The sequence below is a fragment of the Poecilia mexicana genome, unplaced genomic scaffold, assembly GCF_051168715.1.
Source record: "Poecilia mexicana isolate PSO_F unplaced genomic scaffold, ASM5116871v1 scaffold_14, whole genome shotgun sequence".
Lineage (NCBI taxonomy): Eukaryota > Metazoa > Chordata > Actinopteri > Cyprinodontiformes > Poeciliidae > Poecilia > Poecilia mexicana.
Genome location: NW_028263383.1, coordinates 28,895,070 through 28,917,862, shown reverse-complemented (window position 1 = coordinate 28,917,862; position 22,793 = coordinate 28,895,070). Strand labels below are relative to the sequence as shown.

The 22,793-nt window shown below is 36.9% G+C and overlaps 1 protein-coding gene across 1 annotated transcript in view; it reads right to left on the bottom strand.

The window, feature by feature from the left end:
- cadm1a (cell adhesion molecule 1a) overlaps window positions 1-22,793 on the bottom strand; it is a 393,093-nt gene that overhangs the window by 33,504 nt on the left and 336,796 nt on the right. Inside the window, exon 9 of the mRNA XM_088012458.1 lies at window positions 16,597-16,689. Within this exon, the coding sequence (XP_087868584.1) occupies window positions 16,597-16,689 (93 nt within the window). The remainder of the gene's footprint in view (window positions 1-16,596; window positions 16,690-22,793) is intronic.

Sequence of the window (22,793 nt, the reverse complement as noted above, 5' to 3'; positions counted from 1 at the left end):
GGGTAGATTTGTGTTAATTCAAAGTTTTTTGGGGGTTGTTTTTTTTTTTTTTTCTCGGTGATTGCCTTATAGAGCAACGGTTGAATATCAAAAGGTGTAAATGGCATCTTTTGGGTCTGTGTTGGTGAGAGTATTGGCCACACTCTTGCTAGCATTATTCCTTAGGGGAAGTTTTGAACTGATGTGACAACTATGTGCTCTCTTTATCGCACTTTTATTTTAGTGCTGTGTGTGCTTGTTTGATGCAACCCCATTTTAGCAGAATTTAAGGGGGGTGTATGTAACATAGTTAAAATGGTTGAGGTTAAATCCTGCTAAAATGCACCATCTGCTGGTAAAAAGTTGTATTGCATTCACCCTAGAAAGAGCGAGGTATTATGGGTAATCCTCAGAGCCATGAGGATCACTGACGAGGTAACGTGTCTCTGTCATGTGTTAAAGAAATATTATTAATGCATTTTGTGAAGTGCGTTTGTGGTTGTCGTTTTTGCATATTGTTGAAATATGTTCGGTCTGGGTCGCGCTAGTTCTGTTATTATGTCGTTTTTGTCGTGTTTGAGAATGTTTAGTTCGTGGGAAAGTGCAGTGGGAATTTCCCACGTGGTAACATTATGGCTCCTCCTTGCAGGAGCTTGTTTTATGCCAGAGACTGACCTTACCTCCATGCCCGTTCTGTGAAATGCAGGTATGTTTTACCAAATCTCCTGTAGCAGATGGTTAGCATGACACTGAGTTTTATATTAACAGTTTTATACAATGATGTGGTTAATTTATGTTTCTGCACTGTTCTAAAATGCAAGGTTATATAAACTAAAACATAAAAATGGCATCCAGTAAATAAAATGTCAGCATTTTATTTTATTTTTCAGAACATTTTAATTAGTTACTTTATTTTCTCTAAAAAGGAGACTCACTGGTTGTCCTTTTATTGTAAAACAAAATCCACTATACGATCACTGTAATTTTAAATTATTTTATTGTGGTTATTGTATTATGGGTAATCCTCAGAGCCATGAGGATCACTGACGAGGAGCTTGTTTTATGCCAGAGACTGACCTTACCTCCATGCCCGTTCTGTGAAATGCAGATGGAGAATTAAAGAAACAGCTGATGCCAACTTGAGCAGCTCCTTGTCGTTCATTACCACACCGATAGAAGCCACCAAAACCACATAGGCCACATAACCCAGACTAATTGTATGTTTAATCAGTGTGCGTTTAATGGCACTGGAATGACAAAACAAAGCTTTGCAGCGCAGAGTTAAGCTGTTTTTAGCTGAATAATGAGCAGCTGCAGGGTCCATTCATTCTTTAATTTCCTGTCTTTCTCCCAGTAACCTTGTTTCCTTTTGCATGTAAACATATTAAAACAGGTGTTGACCTGGCTGCAGCTACAGCACACATTAATAACCTGCTATTCTGGAAAATGGCCACCGGACGTCCATATGATGTTCTACTGATTTATCAATCCACACTTGAAACAAGGAGGCGGCGTTCAGAAAAATGAACAATATTGTGTATAAATGCTGAGTTTGTGCTCAGATGCTCTTTAAAAATGAAGAAATGCATTCAGTCTGCATTAAAAATGACCGACTGAGTATTTCCTGTTTTAATGACATCAGAGCAAAGCTGACTGGAAAGAGAGAAACATTGTCTTTATCAGATTAGAGACAGAATAAGTTTGCAATCTGTTGACTTTGTGTGTGAAAAGCTGAAGGGATTAATTAATGAATCTTTTTTTTATTTAGCCATAACAGACAAATGGAAAGATTTTAAACTTAAATAAAAATAAGATTTTGTTTTATTTCTTGTTTCATTATTGCATTCTCTAGATATTTTTTTTCTGAATTGTTTGGCACAAGAGTCTTAAAATTAAAAATATTTTTTACATTTATTTTGATTATTTGGAGGAACATTGGAGACATTTTTGCAGAAAATCTCTAGACTTATAACCAGTAACAACGGATATTGTTTTATTTAGGACTTATCTTTCATCTGCTCTGAGATACTCTGAGTTTTTCAGGGTGCAACAGAGGAACCAGTAAATGACGTGATGTTTACTGGTTTCGGTTTGTTTCTGAAAACCAGACGGTGATCTGAATAACGGCAGACCTGCGTTTGCTCTGTTTGTGTTTGCAGCTTTTGTTCTGCGGCTGATCGCCGCATTAGGAAACAACAACGGGCTTTTCACAGTTCACGCTTTGCCAGCCGCCACATTCTCCAGCTCGCTCACACCTCAGCGCCAGATTATAAACGATGGCATAAATTAATTACAGGTAACCAACACCTTAACCCACCACCAACTTTCAGTCGGCGTGTTTCCATATTAATGGAGTCGCGTCTCCGCCGCTGTCGGAGCGAATCAATCCTCGCATTGTTTTAATAATAATAAATATTCCTCTTATTGTTTTCCTTAGCATCACATAGCATTTTAGACTTTCAGCTGCTAACTCTAAGGGGTTGATTTATGTCAGGAACAATCCAAGCAGAAAACACATGCAGACACTGCAAAAACACAAAATCTTACCAAGTACTTTTGGTCTAGTCTCTCGTGCAAATATCTTAGTACACTTGAAGTAAAGTTACAAAAGTAACTTTTTAGCAAGAAATGGGAGTTTGTTTTAAGTTAATAATTCCTTAATATTAATAAAAAAAAGTACTTGTTCTATTGGTAGATTATTTAATTTTCAACATGGTGTTTTAAATGTTCATATAAGTGAAATAAACTGCCAGTGGAAATGTTACTCTTTATCAATATTAATAATTTATTGACTTAAAACAAACTCCTATGTCTTGTTGAAAAGCTACTTGCAAGTTAGAATACTTGAAATAAAACAAACTAAGACAGTTTCTCTAGAAACTAGTTGAAATTCTTGGTAATATTTTATTTTTGCAGTGTATTTGCACTGAATTTGACTAATTTTTCAACAACTACTGTCTGCATAGTTTTGGTCTTTGAACAACTGCTTCTTGCTTGACACATTACTGAACATATTTGATTAATTCCTGATCATGTAATTTTAAAAATAACCTTAAAAACCCATAACAGGTAATGAAATGATACTGAATTGATGGAATGGGTGAATTTATATTCAAAGTGAAGATTACTTCCGTTTGTTTTTCATATATATTTGAAATTTATGAAATTTTGTGTTTTATTTGTTTTAAGGTATTTTGTGATGCTTTTTTAAAAAAAAAAATTGGTCTCATGGTTCCAGGAAGTTTTTGCTCCTCAACAATTGTAAATTGTTGAGGAGGTTCATTTTAATTTTGTGTTTTGACTTTAGGAAGTTTGTAAGGATTTTAACGTAATATTTATGGAAGAATCTTTAAATAGACAAATAAATATAATGACCTAAATTCAAACTCATATCTCTGGGATTCACTTATGGCTAACATAGTTAATAGTAAAAATGAATCATGCATCATTTTCCATCCTGTTCCTGCTGTATCACATAAAATCACAATAAAACACAATACGTTGTTGAGGCTGCAATTTGAAAAATGTGTTAAACTTTAAGAGGCAGAAATACTTTAGCAGGATTTTGAGCCTGAACCAAAGCCAGGAGCAATCCTCATTAAACCTCAAAAGTCACTTTCAGCTATTACATAAGCGCTCCAAATCCTTTGTATGTGAATACAGAAACATCCTCAGTGATCAGGCATTTATTTATATTCCCCTACTGATCAAAACCGCTTTAGAATATCACAAAGAAAGCCAGGCTGCCTGGCAGTGGAGCACGAAGACATGAAAGGTGATTTAAAACATTTGCACAGGGAGCAAAGTGAAGCAGATGAATAATGAATATTAAGATGAAATGTTTCTTAAAAAGGATGATCCACTCCATCTTGGCACAGAGCCTCTGTTTACCACATTTGGGCCAAAAATATCAAGAAAAAGAGAGAAATTCAGATTTCATACTCACGACGCAGCGCTGCAGCTAATTACTAACATTTAAAAAATGATTATGGGCTGAGAAAGAACATCTGGGGAAACCATTCAAAAACTCATCAATGCCCACAAAACATCCTGCAAAAAATAAATAAAAACTCAAACAAAGCATCTGCTTTCTCTTGAAGACGAGTTTTTCTTGTCAGTAGCAGGCAGGATGCTTCAGCGCCGCTGCGGAGCGCCAGCTAACTGGCGGAGATGGAGGTGATTAGTTCAGGGAGAAATCAGACAACAGCAACATGGAACTATAATAGAACCAATCTTTCTGATCATTCCCTGCTTTATGTGAGCATTTATGCTGCAAACTAATTAAATTATCTCCTGATTTGATGATTAAATCTGAGATCTGGAGGTGGAGAAAAGTTACGTTTGTCCCTGGGAATGTCTGAGGGTCTGGACTTTGACTGGACCATTGCCTCACCTCGCTTCTTCCTCCTTTGCTCTGGTTTCTTATCCAATTTTACAGCTTTATTTGATAATACTTTGGGTTGCAGAGGCGTTTGTGGCTGATTCAATGACTGCAAAGAGTCCAGGTCCAAAAAACAAAACAATATCACCAAGTAACCACAGTTAGCATGATGTGTTTGTCCTGACCTACTGTGTTTGGTTTCCTCTGTTATTGTCAAGAATTTCTTCTTTGGTCTCATGGTTCCAGGAAGTTTTTGCTTCATTCGTATAACGTTCTGTGAACCTAAAACCTCCCACATCCTCAGGCACACACCAGCTCTGTTTATTCTGACTCCAGTCCGTTTGTCTAGAAAGTCCAGTTCGTTTGGTGAAATGTGAATGCTAATCGAGCTCTGGTCCATCTACAAACCTCGCCCTCAGCTCGGCTGAAGTGAATTCTGGTTCGGTTTGGATGCACATCAGAACGCCAAGTGGACCGAAGACCGCTTCAAAAGCAGAGAGCAAGGCATTCTGGGTAAATATAACCAAAACAAATATGCTCGTCTAGCTCTAGCAGGAGAAATGGCTCGTGGTGTTTAGCCATAGACAAAAGAGAAATCCTGGGTGTGCTGTGGTGGTGCAGGGGTTCTTGGTTCAGTGCCCCCCACAGGTGAGGAGGGGAACAGGTTGCTCAAAGGGTTTGGTTGGTTTGACTCAGAGCAGATGATGAAGTTTTGGTTCCAGTAGAACCGAGTCTACCGGACTATCAGGAGGTAAAACATCCTAAATGTACTTTCAAAATCTTAAAACACTGACCCGGTGCTTATAATATACTTCTTATCCTGTCAATATACATGATACCAGAGGTTATATTTTACACTGCAGCCTTTTTCCGTCTCCCAGCAAAGTGTGGGTGCAATCTGGAGGTGTGGTTTGGTTGCAGCTTTCTGCTTTGATTAGTTTGGTGGTTGGAGTGCATTTAGGAGTCTCACTTCCATGAGTAACCATGAGTAACCAATCCAGACCAGTGTACATGGGTTACTATAGCAACTATGGCTCCCAGTGATTGATTTCCTGGTGGCATGCTCAGAATAATCAGACAATCCACTTTCTGACTGATTTTAACCCTTATCTGGTTTTCTGGAAGCAGATAAATGTGTTTAAACATGTAAATTAAAATCTGAGGGGATCCCAAATAATGACATCATGAAGATGTTTGCAGAAGTTGCAGGAAGTCTGGATCACAACCAGAGTAAAGTACCATCTCTGCACGTAATTTCATTAGCTTGTTGACCTGCACAAAGCCTCAAATAAGTCGTAGACCAAAATGAAATCATGCAGCTAAATTGCAACAAACAGGAGCTGATTTCTGGGCCCATGGCTCATTTTTGCTCTGCAGCTCACTAATTTGGTCATTAAACCAAGCGAGCAAAGTTAGGTTTAAATTTCCAACGGAGCAAAATGAGCACATTGATTAACAGAAAGCTCGTGACCGTGAATTCGCTCGCACAAATTATGAAACGGCAGCCAAAAAAAAAAAAAACACACACACACAAAAAAAATAAAAAAATAATGGGAAAGCAATGCAAATTAGACGAAATTAGAAAATGATGTGTATCAGCTTCAGTCAAACGCATGAAAACAAGTAAATGAGGTCTATTTTTGCCTCCACACAAAACTATCTGCAGTGGCTGATATAATCAGTCCTGTCCTCAGAGTGGCTTTTATTACCTTCAGGGAAGAACTGTAATTGGTTAGTAGGTGAAATCATTCTCCAAGTGTTTCCAGCTAGAAAGATTAGACTTATTGCAGCCGCAGTAACTTATTCTGACAGAATAAACTCAAGGAAAATAAGACTGGCGTCCCAAAAGACTGATCAGTGCAATCGATGAATAACTGATAGCAAGCGGTTGACATTTAAAAAGCCAAGCGGCGGTGCAAACACAAACGCACAGAAACAGAGACATAAAGAGGAAAGTAAAAGATACCAACCATGAGCTGCAGGTTCAGCGCTGGGCACAGTGTCTGAGCACACAGGGGGGAGGACAGGGAGGTGTGGAGGAACAGGAGGAACGACATGCAAATAAAGAAGAAACAGGGGGGAGGAGAAAACAAACAACACCCATAAGCAAGCATTCAGGAGACCAGAACATGACAAAAGACATAAGACTTAAGGGAAATCAAAGGGAGGTGGAGGCAGCGCAGAGATAAACACCAACACAAATACGTTTCCCACCGCAGACGGCGAGGACAATACGCAGCCGACCGTTTTCATGTGCGTGGGCACAAACCGCCCAGAAACATTTAACTACTTCCCAACGTCCAGTTATCACCGACGGGAGAAGTTCAAACAAAAGGGCTGAAGCTGCTGAGATGAGATACTGACCCGCTGCTTTCATTAACACATAAAGATCCACTTCACTCCATCTGACGGTTCACAGGAAACACGTCTGGTTTAGAAAACGGTGATAAAGCTGAAGCATAAAAGTTTTACAAAAAATATGTTATTTACATATATAACTTTCATAGAGTCACAGTTTGATATGTGGCAGGTAATATGTGAAAAAAACTGAGCACCTGCACCTTCACCCTGTGCTAACTAGAAACAGTCAATCAGAGCCAGGAGGCGGGTCTTAGTGCTGTCAATCACCCGTGTGTATGCTGCAATACCTTACTAACAGCAGAGCCTGTCCTGAATGCTAAAGGTAGTTAGCATGACCACCAATAATAAACAGCGGATAGAGTTTTCCTGTATCGGTAAGTTGTTTCTTGCCATTCGCACAATTAGCAGCGAGTCCTTGAGTATTATTGACAGCACTAAGACCCTCCTTCTGTCTCTGATTGGGTGTTTTTGGTGCATTTCCTCAGACACCAATAGTAGCTCAGGAAAGAGTTGGAGGAGGTGTCTTATAAATATTTAAAAACATACTCTTTATGAAAGTTAGATACTGAAGCTTCAAGGCAAGAATGATAAGAAAAATGGCTGAAAACAAAGAAAATAATAAGAATAAAAAGTAGGAAACTTTTAACTAGAGCTTGCAAAAGTTCCCCTGAAACACTTTCACAATCCTCGCAGCTACATTTATCTCTTTAACCTCTCCTAATAACTCCATATATTAATTTATTAAACCTTTAAATAAAGGCTTTGTTGGTTATTTCTATTTTTTCCAGCAAAGGCTGTTTATTTCCCTTTAATGGTGCTTCATTTGTGAGGAAAATGTGTTGCAGCGGAGTGAAGACAAAAAATCTACTAAATCTTCTCTGAAAAACAGCTTTTTCAACAAAACCTTGTTGTTCAGATGGAAATAATTACATTATTTAATTTTCTTCCCTCATTATCTGCAGCTAAAGTCTGCGATGAACACAAAGTAGAAAAATACATATTTTTTTACAGCTCATATCACCAACATTTATTGTATGTTTTGCAATATATGTCCAACTTGTTATGCAAAATCATTAAAAGATCATTCCTATGCACTTTAACATCATTTAGTTTATTAGTTTCAAACTGTTACAGTTGATTTCTAATCTCCAAAAACGAGTGAAGCTTTGAGACAAAAGATGCTGCCATAAGCCAGTCAGATCCAGCTGCAACACGTGAAACCAGTTGCATTGACTGGTTTGCCTTTAAGGAAGATCCTGTCAGTGAAATGGAGACAAATCCCAGTCGGTGGTGCTGCAGCAGAGGCAGAGTTCACCTTTACTCTCCCTGAATCTATTAACATTTACATAGAGAACAATGTCAGATGATACTGGAGGTGATGCAGAGTTTTCTGTTTGATCAACAGCAGCACAGAAACAGTAATTACAGGATTTATTGGCTGCTCCGGTGGAAACCTGGTGTTTCCCAGGCATTTTCAGAAAGTCCATCAACAAACCAAAGGTAAACACAAAGGTTTCTTTTTCCAGAGTAAACAGTTACGTCACTGATAAAGTTTATTTATTTCAGTAAACATGGTTTTCTCCAGGTACTCTGGCTTCCCAAAAACATGACTAATGCTGATTTAACAGTGGCTGCGTTTCCATTACAAATTTGTTGTCGGGGAAAAAAATAATTATTTGTGGTGCTTTAAATAAGAAACTCAATTAAAATCACATCTAACTATGTTTGTTCACACAATAAATCATTAAACAAAACTTGCTGCACCATCATCCTCCAACCACTTCCTGTTTCCATGAAACTCAGTCTGTGATTTTTACTTGAAATTAAGAAATTCAGATTTCTTCATTATATAATAAATGAAGTCTAAATAATCTATATTGAAGTAAAACACCTAGCATGCGGTGAACAGTTAGCTGTAACTAATAACAGTGTTAGCAGTTAGCAACGCTCAAGCTGTTAGCTTAGTTGCTAGTCGCCTTTCTGATGCCTGAATTTATCTCTGGAAATAGTTGTACATAATTTAGCAATGTTAAAAGGTTATATGTTTACATTTATGTAGATTATCTTGAATTAATTTATGTTGAATTAATACAGTTTAAAACTGTTGGCTGCAACTGCTAACAGTGTTAGCTGCTACCTAACAACGCTCTAGATGCTAACTTGGCAGACATTGCTAATCGCATTTCTGATGCCTCGCAAGTCTGAATTCACCTCTAGAAATAAAGTTGTAGCCAATTTAATAATGTTAAAAAGTTGAATCTTACTGTGTGCAACTAAATTTATTGATGTTTTTTCTATTTCTGAAGAAATAAAAGGGTTATTTTTTACTGAAAATTCCCACAAACATCCATGTTTTTTAGATGATTTCCTCTATTAATTCAACGATAAAAACTCCTCCACCTCCTCTCCTTTTTATGCTTTAATTTCTTCTTAGGCAGAAAACAGGAATGCAGACATTAACAGAGCTTTGATGTTTTGTAGAGATAATGTGAACAGTGTTGACGATAAAAGCAATAAAATACAGTTTAAGGGTTTGTAAATGGTATATAAATGGTGTGAAATAAAAACACAAACCCTCTGCGCCGTAGATAATTTACAAAGCTCATGCCTGGTTATGCTTTTAACGAGTTATCATCTGAATCAAGCAGAAAGACTAACAAAATACAACAAAACACTTGGCAGGAGGCAAAAAGAAATGACATGGACACGAGAAGAGAAAAGGAAAGAAAAACACACACCAATCGTTTTTCATACCAAATATGAAAAACCAACTATTTGAAGGCAGACGGATTATAATATCAACACAAAAATTGTTTTACATTTATTCTTTTATCCATTTTGTTTTCTCACTGCCTGTCAGACTAAACTTATCTTGTTTTAGGCCAGATAAAACAAACTTAAACATCTCTATTTGCTATATTTGCTAAATATGAAAATATAGAGAGAATATTTTATTACTTTCTTTAAATCTGCTCTGATAATCAAATATTCGGGTCTCCTTCCTCAAGCTTCTCATAATAATAATGTTTTGCTGTATACTTTGTATCATCAGCCACGGGGGCGTATAGGTTTCAAGCACAAGGGGGCTTAGGCCCCAGGAAATGCAAATAGATGAGTGGAACATTTCTCCAACAGCAACAAAAAAGAAAAAGTTGCTTTTCGACTTTTAAAATAGTGTTCAAGGTAATAGAAACCTTTTTTACTACAAAATATGATTGTTAAACATTTAATATATAAATATAATAAAATTATTTTCTAGCAAAAGTTAAGATCATTATAATTTCCTATAATACCTAAACATTAGATATTCTTTGAAGAACATTTGTTCTGAGTAATTCTAGCCATATTTTACAGATCTTTATACGATAATGTAAAGAGAAACTGACAGATTTATGACCAAGAAGTCTGCTCCTGATTGGCTGATTTCTTCATATTTTTCTGTGATGTCATACAAAGAAGCAGAGTGTTTGATGCGTTACCTTTGACCCAAATTTTGTCTGAAAAGTTTCAATTCTCCCTTCAATTTTCAACCATTGCAAGACTTCAGCTAAGCTTAAAGGTGGACACCATGTTTTATTTTCACATTTTTATTGATAAGCGTTTGTTTCATTTGAACTAAAAGACCCCCAACACATAACATTACATGCTTTGAAATGATCAAAATAAAGACATATTTTCGAGAAAACCTGGCAGGTAAGCACGGTTTCTGTCCTCTGTAAATGATCTGCAGGTTGTCAGTAGTGGTGGTTTAATATGATTACAGCGTACAGTGAGAACAACAGGTGTACAGCGTTTGTTCAAGTGTGATCAACAAACCACAACGGCAGAATCTTTAAATAGAAAATTCCTCTTTGCCTTTCAAGGCTGCAGCTAACGAGCTCACAGAGGTAAACACTCGTCAAGGATCCTGTTCTGCTGCATAGAATGTCAACATAATTAATATGAAAGTGTTGATATCACAAGTGTAAATATCACACAGATATTTATGATGCACGGTAACAGGAAAACCTGCTTCCTGCCTGTCTTCATGAAACCAGGAGGTTGTTCTAATCTGTGTGAATTTTATACATTTTGGATTTTTTTAAGAACAAAATGACTGATTTGGGATTATTTGCAAGGAATCCTGCGATATTTGCAACAAATTTGATTTTGTGTTACTAGCCACATCCATCACAGACTGTATCTTGACATAAAGATCAGGTTGAATGTAGAAGTAAGAAATACTGCCTCCTGTAGGTGGGAGTTAGCATCACTTAAACCTGATATTTTGACAGGTTTAAGTGACAAAAAAAAACAACCTTTTTGTCCCCAATTTAGTTGTAAACAAAATTTATTTTTGCAATTCTCTTCACTTCACTATTGTTGCTGGTTATTTTCTTCATGTAGTGGAAAATGTGTAATCAGCTTTGCTGCCACCTAGTGGTTACAGTTATGCTCAATTATGCCTATTTTTCCTAATTTTCCCACCTTCATTTATCCATTTTGATTTAATCAGCTTTAAGTCTTTACCTTATTTATTATCTGCTTGACAATAAAACATCATATATGCTTTATTAAATTATTGTTTAATTTCCCTTTGGGATCAATAAAGTGCTTCTGAATTTGAACTGAACTGAATGTTTTCAGCTGATGTTCAGGCCCGATTTTATGTTTTTTATTGATTTCTGGAAGTTTCAGTCGTCCATCTGTACATTAAGAAGATGTGCTGGACTCCAGACTAAGTGCTTTCAGCCATTATAATTTCACTGATGCTCTCAGAGGGCTGCATGTCCCATGACGGCGTGTATTGTGTTACTATCGATCGCCAGCTGGATCCAATTTTAAAACAGAGGACTAAAAACGAGGAAAGTCGGGACGAAACCTCGGGTAAAGTGAGGTGAAGCAAATCTAAATTCATAAAATTCCTAAATCACTTCACCAGATGGTGTTTGTGTAATTTAAGATGCTGACAAACATAATGAATTTTTGTTTCTCTTCCCTTCCCTTCACTGCATTATTGTCCTGTTTATGCTGTGGGTTAAATTAATTGCTTGTCGGCACCGTTTATGGACTTTCATCAATTAAAGCTAGCCTGCTGCCTGATTGTTGTCTTTTCACCGCATGCGCATTTATTATTCTTTTGTTTTGGCCATTCATGGATTAAGCACAATTGTTCATCGCACTGTGCTGACTTGGGGGATTATTAGTCATATTGTTTTTGATGGTCGAGGGGAGTGAATAGGTGGGAGGGTGGGTCGTTTTTCAACAAAGCGCTGCACTTTTTCACCAGTTTCAGAGTCAGTTTGGATTCCTCCGAAGACCTCTGTAGCCCTGACTTCTGCTAATATAATAGGCTGCTGCCCCAGAGAGGGAGTCACACAATAAGGAAGCTTTTCAAGGAAAACCTTTGCTTTTACACTGCCAGAGAAAAAAAAACTTAGATAGCATAGAATATGTGAAAAGAAACTGTGGACACAAAAGGAGACGAAATGCAACTCCTGAAGGTGTTGTGACAAGTAGAAGAGATGGAAAATCACAGCAAATGTGAGAGGAAATTATTGACAAGTCCTGCAGTAACAGAATCTGAACAGAATCCTATTTAGTGGTGATTACAGCAATTTGTTCTCCCTGAAGTGCAAGGAGTTTTTGGTTAGCAGACATTTAGAAATTCTCCGTCTGAGCGAAAGCAGTAAGAGAAGAGAAGGCATCTGGCAGAAAGCTTCAGCTTGTCGTTTCAGGATGAAAATATTGGCTGTGCAGATGTGAGGTTGGCTTTATCAGGAGAAGTCCGGCTCTCAGGGAGGCTGAAATAACCTGCCAGATTCTCTGCATCTCCAGGGATTATCAATAAAAACACGGCTGAGGCTTTACTGCTGGAGTTTCCTCACAATCTGAATGTTCTAGTTGAACATTCAGCGTTCAACTAGAAAACAGCTTCAAACAGAGAATTATACGTCCAACAAGTCACGTTCAGGTGACGTCTTCACAGTTTGTAAAGCACTGTCTAACATTAATGTATAAATATTTGTAATTAAAAACTATTTCCAGTGTGAGATCATGTGAGTGCTTTAAAAATGTATTAATTTTTAGGCTATCCCAATAAAAACACTTAAGTGCTTCTCTATATTGATCTAGTTGGTAATTTCTCACTAACTAGTTGGTGGTGAACTAAAGATCGAACACCAAGAAGACTCCAGATCTTTCTGGGATTAAACTTCTAGCTGAATAACTCAAGTTTTCACTTTTGAAGCAGAAACAAAAATTTTTATGAATTTACTGCATTTGTTTCTACAGTAATCAGGCATCAAATGTGAAACCTACAAAAAATGGAAACAAGAATGGATGAATGCATGTGTGAATGGATTAATGAATAGATGGATGGATGTTGAACCGATGGATGGATGGATGGATGGATGGATGGATGGATGGATGGATGGATGGATGGATGGATGGATGGATGGATGGATGGATGTTGGGCCAATGGAAGGAAGGATGGATGGATGGATGGATCGATGGATCTTAGGCCGATGGAAGGAAGGATGGATGGATGGATGTTGGGTTGATGGAAGGAAGGATGGATGGATGGATGGATTGATGGATGTTGGGCCAATGGAAGGATGGATGGAAGGAAGGAAGGATGGATGTATGGATGGATGGATGGAAGGATAGATGGATGTTGAACCAATGGATGGATGGATGGATATTGGACCGATGGATGGATGGATGGATGTTGGACCAATGGATGGATGGATGGATATTGGACCGATGGATGGATGGATGGATGTTGGACCAATGGATGGATGGATGGATGAACCAACAGACCAGTAGAAGGCCAGATGGATGTTTTCCCTACTCAGGTTGCCATGGTGATTTACTCAGTTTTGTAAACTGAACACAGATCTGTTATATCTCCTCAGCATTGATGATTTCTATCAGCTTTTCAAAGCTTCTCATCTCCTTCAGTGTAACTGAAACACATCTACTTCCTGTTTCCAGCAGGATGTGTTACTGTTGGTGATGGGCGATGAAAAGGTGCGGCCCTATGGGGAACTCGGCGTTAATCATCCAGATATTTCTAATCAGCCAGTCGCCAGCGCAGACTCTGGATCTGCACAGCAACCTGCATGGATGCGCGTTCCCTCTAATCCAATCAGATGGCATAATCAAGCACAATGCCTGTGATTTCTGCCAGCCTTGTGAGATTTGTTCCAATTGAGCGGTCCGTCAGCGCAGCTTTGATTGCGTTTGGAGCTCAGGCTGATTTAGAGTCGATGTTTTCTATCTGCCACCCTTTGGAGGTTTAAACCCGCCTCCTCCCCCCGGGTTCTGCTGCTAAAAAATCTGCTTCTTTTTTAAAGATAGGCCTAATTTCTGAGTGCTCATGTTCATTTGTTGGTTTGCTCTCATCACTTTTCTGTTTTTCAAATCCAGCACTGTGTTTGATCCAACAATTTCTTCAGGAAAATGTACAGTTTCAGCAGTTCACACCTCCCCACAGAGGGCATTAATGTCACATTAATCTGGACTTTTAATGATTTATTTGAAACATTGTTTGAGTTTCTGTTGTTTCTTGATCCAAGCTTGAAAAAAAAACATACAGTCTCACTGTGGCTGCAGCTAAAGATACTTTTATTAACTTATTATTCTATCAATTTTTTCTGGTGATTAATCGATTAACTGGATAAGATTTTTAATTTGACCCCTTAAGCCCATTTGAGATTAGAAATACATTGAATGATGCAAATAAACAAGTAATAACAGGTAGCTTCCTTTTAAAATAAGTAAAATCAACACTTTATTGCCTAAAATGCAACAAAAATATTCCATCTTTTAGAACCATTCTGCTGATTAACTGATTAATTAGATAAAACATTTTATTATTATTAGTTCAACATTTTTTAGACATTAGAAATACATTAAAAGATTTTTTTAAAACAGAAAAATCAATATTTTATTGGTTTAAATGTTACAGCATTCCTTTAGTGAACACTTGATCATTTTTTATCAAATAAATTCTTAATTAATTTGTTAATAATTAATCAATTAATTAACTTTTATTATTCATTTTAATTACATTTATATTTCTAATTTATCTGCACCAGTAACAGTTTACCTGTTTTGTTATTCATATGTCGTCACACTCATATTTTTTCTATATTTTCTCTGCATACTCCAGCAGCCATTTTGCTGCCAAATAACTGGAGAGCAAAATGTCCTTAATAGGAAACTTTTACAGAATTTGATCCACTGCACTTAATGCAGTTTCCTGAACAAAGTGCATGTTAACGAGCATTTGAAGCATTTAACCTTCTCAGTTGTGTTTTGTGTGTAAATATTGGTGGCCTGAGAAAACAACAACAACATATGTTTGCATTATAAATGAATTATGAGACATTTTTTGCACCCTAAAAGCACCGGTTTGTTCCAATACAATGAGCAACAAGACAAAAGTCTCGGTCCTCTCATTTCCTCGCTCACCCACATCCTCCCACAGATGCATTTAGAAAATGCGAAAAACATCAGGGGGCGACGTTACTCTGAGCCTCAGCGCGCTGTAATTACTCATCATTTATGACTGGCGCAGTGATCGTCCAAACCCCAGCAAAACCGATTCTTCTCTCCATATTTATTATTTTTATAGCCATTATGAGGAATGTTGACGTCTTCGATGGTGACCATGCATGAAACCAAAACAGGCCTGGAGCAGAAACTGTGCCATATTTTGAGGTTTTTTTGTTGCACCAGGTGTTGTGTAAGTTTGTACACCCTGAAACCAAAACTTTTGATTAGAAGTCAGGTTTCTGTCTTTCCAGGTCAGGAATCAAAACTCCGCTTACCTGACCCTGGTTTATGTGTGCGTGGACGTATATCTGCTAAAAGATCTTCAGGATAATCTACCTACATTTTGAACTTCCATCGATGCAAAGTGAGCTAAAAAACTGAATAAAAATGAAAAATATTAGCAAGTTAATTAGTTTAATTCCACTTATTTTGTGTGAAGTAAGTGTTTGAACGTTCTTTAAATGAGCAAGTTTTTCTGACAAATGGAAGCTGATCTTAGCCTTGGTATCAGTCTCATTCTCTAATTGCTTTTCCTGAGCTCTCTCCATTTCTGCTAAATAATGTGAGCCTAATTTAGATTTTCTGTTAAAGCCCAGAAATAGAAAGTTTGTTAAGTGATAAGAACTTTAAGAGGTCTGCCTCTAAATATGGCCGACAGTAGGCATCCTTACTGTGTGATATCCTTAATTAAAATACTGCAGAATCAAAGTATGAACACAAATATGTGCAAAAGAATTCAATTTATCTTTTTAACTTGCAACTAGTCCTCCTGCTGTGAAAACAGATTAATATTTAAATATGTTACAGTTTTATTTATTTTCAACTTTAACAGTGTTATGTTGGTATTTTTGATTTTCATGGCCAAACAAAAATCCTGAATGCTGAAAATAAACGAGGTCTGAAAAGATGCTTAACAAAGTGGATAAATTAGCAACAGGTTGCCCCAGATGTGGCCACGCCCCTTTGTGTATATTGGCCACACCCACTTTGGTTGATTTTATTGACTATATGACTATTTTTATATTATTTTGACTTTATTTCAGTAAAATTAAGACTTTATTCTTGTTCAACTTTATGCTCATAATATGACTTTATTTTCATATATATATATATATATATATATATATATATATATATATATATAAATATATATAATTTTTTATTTTCTTGGCATGGCCCTAATTCCTTGTCGTACGTTATGACCTGATACTGGTAGTCAGTTTGATACTGGTAACCAGTCAGGCCTAAGTGCCACAGTGCAATAAAAAAAAATCCAGAAGGAAATGGTAAAATCCAGAGAAGGGAAAACATAGAAGCACAGGGTGATACAGTACCTTGACTGGCTGCAGGGTTCGGGGTGGAGGTGGTGATGGTGGAGGTGGTAGTGATGGTGGCTGTGGTGGGTTTAGGGGTGGTGGTGGGAGCATCTGGATGAGAGGACAGATGCATGTCAAACACAGGGCTGGACGGGGAGGAGAACAGGGGAACAGATGACAATAACAGCCATAAAGATAAAGTCTGAGTGAGGCGATGCTGTCTGCAGCTGATGTAGGCGCAGTGGCTCAGCCTGTGGCACTGTGAGTGAGAGGGTGGAAGTGGGTGAAGTGCTGCAGCGCAACGACTCACCAGGCAGAAACTGAGAGCATCAGAGGTGTTGCATCACTACATCATGCAAGTTATGAAATATAACAGTCAAACATACAGAGGATCTGCACACATCCATCAGCATCTCAGGTTTTTGTGACATTAAAACCTTTGAACTGGAAGTTTATCCAGCTTAAAAACAGACATGTCTGCTAGGAGGCAGAGCTGGATATGTCTGACACGATCAATACCAATAGATAATACATGTATATGTATATCTTAAACATTCACTGAACTCAGATCCAGAACCACACAGCATTCTGGGAGATGTAGGCAGAAGAAGGCTTTATCCACTCTCACAGCTTGCTAAGCAAAGTGGGTGGAATGAATCAAATCTCAACTCTGGTTACTGTTAAGAAAATAAAATTAAAGTATGCTAGTTTTAAAACTTAACATGTCTTGATTGAAATATCCTAATTATAGTTTTAAAATCAGTAACTAATTCTGGCCTATTGACCTTTATGCTACCTGTAGTTACAGCAGATGGTTTGCTAGGATTGTTTGAATTGCCTTTTGTCTATGTGGGAAACAATACAGGAGAAGTTCTAGCTTTTCACAGTCATCTGTGAAAAGCCGTAAAACAGCAGGAGTTCCTGGCTTTAGTGAAAGGGTCAAAGATAGCTCTTGGTTGGATGAGCAAAGATACACCTTATTTGAATAAATTAAAGATAAGAAAACGCCTTTTACTATAAAACTTTCTACACAGAAGTAAAAAATTAGATTTGCTCTCGCAACTCTCCAAAGACGTCTTTGCACGTCTTTGCTTTTTTTTTTTCTTTCTTTCCTTCTTCTTCTTTCCATGCATGTCAGGTAAATGACATAAATGTCATTTACCTGACATTTACCTCTGTTGTTCTGCAGTTTCTGTTGTAATTGTATGCATTGTCTTCTATTGGATTAAACTGCAATTCTGTGAAGTCTGCACTCGTTGTTTCTGTGTGGCTACACGCAGCCCGCCGGGAGAACCTGGGATCAAAGAAGTTCGAGCCAAAGAGTTTCTTTCTTAAGAAATATTATAACCTAGAATCTTCTTCTACATAACCTAGCAACCACCAGTAGAGTAACTTTCACAGCAATAGTTTAAGGTTTTGCCATCATGCCTCAAAACTGCTTGAGAATAAAATGAGAACAATGGCTTGTTATAAGTGAAAACATTTGCCATTGGAATCAGTACTTTTTAAATCAATATTAAGAAATTATTTACTTAAAACAACCTCTTACTTATTGCTAAAAAGTTACTTATTATTTAAACCTGTGCACTAAAATATCTGTACGGAAAACCAGACAAAATGACGTGGTGAGATTTTGTGTTTTTGCAGTGAAGCTGAATAACAGTCTTCAGTCAGAGGCCTCTTCAGAGACTGACTGCTACTGGAGAACATTCTGGCCCACATTTCAGTTGAGTAAATTAGATTTTCCTTTGGGATAAATAAAGTATTTTTTAAATTGAATTAATCTACAGTTGGTACATTTTGTCTCATTTAAGGTGGAATAAGTTTCAAAATTACTCACATTGGTCTCATTTGTCACAAAAACCTGCTGATTCACGGTGGACATGTTGACCGTTTAGATCCACTGTATGTTGAATAATAAACTGAGCCGCCCTCATGAATAACTACACCTGTAGGTTAGTTTCTCTTTACAACAGAGAAACATGTATAAGCATAATCAAATGACTGCATGGAAACAGAAGATGAAAATTAAGAGTGAGGAAAATGAAACAAGCAGCTTTAAGCAGGGTTGATGAACAAAACATTCTGACTGGAGACCATTTTCCCCTCACAGCTTTTTCCTTTTTACTTCATTAGCCGGGTTAGACTCCCCACCCTGACAGTGACCAGTGGGAGGTATCAAAGTGACATTTTCCCCATCCAAGTGTCTGGGCTGCATTGATATGAAGCAGCCGGCGGTGCTGCTTGCTCAGAGACCTCCCATGCAGCTCTGATTGCCTAGGAATGGACTGAGGAAAAAAAAAAATAAAGTAATTTGTGGCTGTTGATAAGGAGGAAAGCTAGTCCACACTTTAATGAAATAAGGTGTTATAAGAAGGTGAGGAGAGAAAATGTGTAGGGACAGAGACAGGAGGAGAGGAAAGTCAATGAGATGGAAAAACTGTTGGCTTTAGCAGTTAGAGGGTGAAAAATGAAGCTAATGCAGGAGTGTCAAAAACAAATGCTTCGGAAACGTAATATCACCGAGTTTAAGTCGCATTAACCCCTAATATTGTGTATTCATATGGCTATGGAGGCATTTTGCACTGTAAGTAAGATGAATTACAGTGACAACAAGCCCTTTGTTGCTTCAGAATACATTCTGGCACCATGTGTGCTCCATACTTTAAATATCAGTCATTTTACCTGAAAGTTTTAAACATGTAACAGTGAAAACCCACCTTCAAGACCTCCATACACGACTACATTAAAGAAATCTCTCAGCTCAGTTCCTTTCTGAAATTTAGGAGAATTTAGGCTGAATTTCTGAAATGTATTTAGTTTTGAACGGACAGATCATCAAGCTACGTCTGGAGGATGTGGCTGAAAAACGTATCATGTTATTACTGTTTCATATCAATAATTATTGATTAGCTTTATGTTTTAAATGTCTGAAATATTGCCAACCTGGTGGTGTGACTTTCCTGTTTTATCCTCAGTTTTCTCTCCACACTGTTTGTTTTTAAGCAGTTATGAGACTCGGTGGTGAAACCTGAAACTGCTGCTGCTCAAGTTACTCAACAGGTTGTTGCTAGGCAACCAAAGAGGGAGTGAGTTAATTGAAGCCACCAACCTAGCTTAAAAACAATCAAAGCTAAGGCCTTTTCCCAGAATGCTTTGCAGTTCTGAATTAGTTTCAGTTAATATTAGCTATTGATCTATCGCTATTGATCTATCACGATATATGTAATATTGATTTACTGTTCAGCCCTACATTAAGCTTTGACTTTATGCTACATATTTAAAGCTGAGAACTGAAATTTGAACAACCAGCAGTTATAAATGGGTTCCAAGTCCAATCCAAAGCAAGTTGGCCCTTTACCAAAATATACAAAATAAAAGCCAACATTTTTTTATGACAACTGCCATGGCCTGGCATGGATATTTCCATATATTTTGTACTTTGTACGATTATTATTTATTTCTTTGAGTTGCAATTCATCCACTTCTCATACTTTTTAACAACAGCAATTGCATCAAACTGTATAAATCCTCAATTTATTCTGTTTTGGTAATAAAAGTTGCAAAAAGTTCATCAAAATGAAAACGGATATTGTTTTTATATCTGAGAGACAGAAATTGAGAACTTTGTATTTTCTTTTCATGCAAGACTGCAGACAACAGCATAAAGGTTAATTCACACCAACACACTGCAGATAATTAAGCCAGCTCTCATCTCCAACCGGTTTCATAGCCGCAGTAATATTTCTGCTCAACAGTAAAATAAACTCTGCATGTTTTTCATGACTTTTAAAAGCAAACCCAGTGCAGCGTGAGCTCTTTTTCCACGCCTGCATGACATTTTGTGTGATTTGCAGAAGGTGGGTGGGTCATCACCCCACTGAGCTACGAAGTGAATATTGCAAACATGGTACACTCACACTGCGACAAGCTCTATTTTAAGGTTGTTTTCTTACATTAAGGTCTAGTTGAGTGCATGACTTGGTGTGTCAAATGTTTAGAAAAGAGAAGTCAGGATCTAGTTGATCAGACGAACTCTTTGTTTCGTTTTTCTTACATAACGAAGAGAGAAGTTACCTAAGATGTGTGTAAAACTTTCTTGATGTTCCGCTAACATAGGGAAAACACAATTTCGCGACTGTGGCGTTTCTATTGAATAAGAAAAGTAATTAAAATAAGTTTGTTAATACAATAAGAAAAAAAAAAAACATGCCACACGATGATCCGTCTACTTGCAGTCTTCTTCTTCGTGATTTCTGCCAGTAGCAACATTCGGTTGTTGATCACATGACTTGTATAATGCGAAATGTATAATTGCTAAGTTATACACTGATTTAAAAACAGCCAAAAAACACACCTTATCCTAGCACAAAAACTGTATCGAAAAAAGTTATTTCAAAATTAGCCTGTTTCTATTAAGAGAATTTATTTTTGTAATTCCAATGTGGGTGATTTTAAGTTCAGTGGGAATGAAGTTTGCATGGCAGTGATGGCAACACACAACAATCAAATCCTTTCAGGCATAAATTCTGCTCCTTAAAAACATTAACATTTGTAATATGCTACTTTATTTGTTTCACTAAGATGCACAAAGTAACTGTATTTAATCATATAAAATGAATGTATATTTATTGCTATTTTCATTGAACAAACGTTGGAAAAAAACAGTAAAACTTGCAATCCAAATATGGATGTGGTTATAGAAACTATGTACATTTGTAAAATTTTTCACAACATACATAGCATCCCCAAGAGCAGAGATGAGGAAAAGTGTGCATGTTAGCTTCTGTGGTAGCGCCAACACGGTTTCCATTATGCAAATTAATGCAGTTTAAGGTATATTTGGAGTTTGAACTATTGAAGTAGGCAGTTGCAAGCATTTTTAAAGAGGATGAATTAGCAAATAGAATAATTAATTTAAAACCAGCAGTTTCTGGATCAGAAATTCATCATGAGTGTTTTATGAAGATCTCAGGATCATCATCTGTGGAATAAAAGATTATCTCAGTTCTCTCTAATGTTATGCTGAAGGCCAAAGGTAAATGTTTTAGCCAGAAATGTGGAATATGTGCAAAAAGATTAATTTTTTTTTACCATAATATAAATTAATTTTAATATTGTAATATATTTCTGTATTAAACTGAATACAATGACCTATGTAGCAGTGATATTACCTAAATAAACTTGCACATAAAGATATATGAACAGAACTGCACTCAGGTAGAAAATAGAAGAGCAGATGTTTGTCACTGAGTAAAGAAATAAAAAGGCACCCAACAGAACGGGCTAATGGCTTCTCTTTCCACACTGAGTAGCTTTTTGTCAAAAGATTGAGACAAAAAAAGGTAAAATGACCTCCCGTTTTTTGTGTGTTTACAAAAGTGCACTGATGTTCAGAGGTCTTGGTTCATGATCCATCTTTCAGTCGAAAAATCAACAGACTGAAAAGGCGGTTTTTTTAATTCATGAAAAAATTTTTGTGCTTTAGTTTTAAATAATTTGAGCAAACAGCACTGTTATCTGTAGGTTCAAATTCCAGGTCTAGATCTGGTTTTCTCTGGGAGTTCTGCCCATCTCCATTAGTCTTAAAAATTCAAGATTATATCTTCTGAAAGCCAGAATAAAAATTACATGCACCAAGATTACTTTAAGTAATTTGTTAAGAGCCAGAATGAGGATGTTATGGCTTCTGAAGGATGTTATGGCTTCTGAAGAGCAACATTTGAGTAAAAAGGAGAAGCACCTGTGGCTAAATCTAAGGATTGTGGTGTTGCCCGAGTCTGCTTCATCTTTGGGAACAATTTCCACGTGTCTGAAGGTTATTCTGCTCATCTGTTCAGTTAAATGCATAAAGATGGCCATAATGACCATGGATTAAATTTCAATTTTGGGAACTGATAACACAAAAGTTAGTCGTCCTGAAGAACAAATAATAAACATTTTTCTGTTAACACTAGAGTGCTAAATCAACATGGTATTTAGCAGTTCATTAGTGCTAACACGTTATACAAGCATCGTATTCATCTTAAGTTAACGCTAACACATTATATCAACATCATATTTATCAAAAGCTAATGAAAAAGCACTACACCAACATAATATTTAGCAAAAGCTAAAACTAAAGTGCTATATCAAGATGGTATTTAGCAGTAGTTAACACACTAGATTTAATGAGTTAGCATTAAATTGTCAATGACAACATGAACACAGCATTT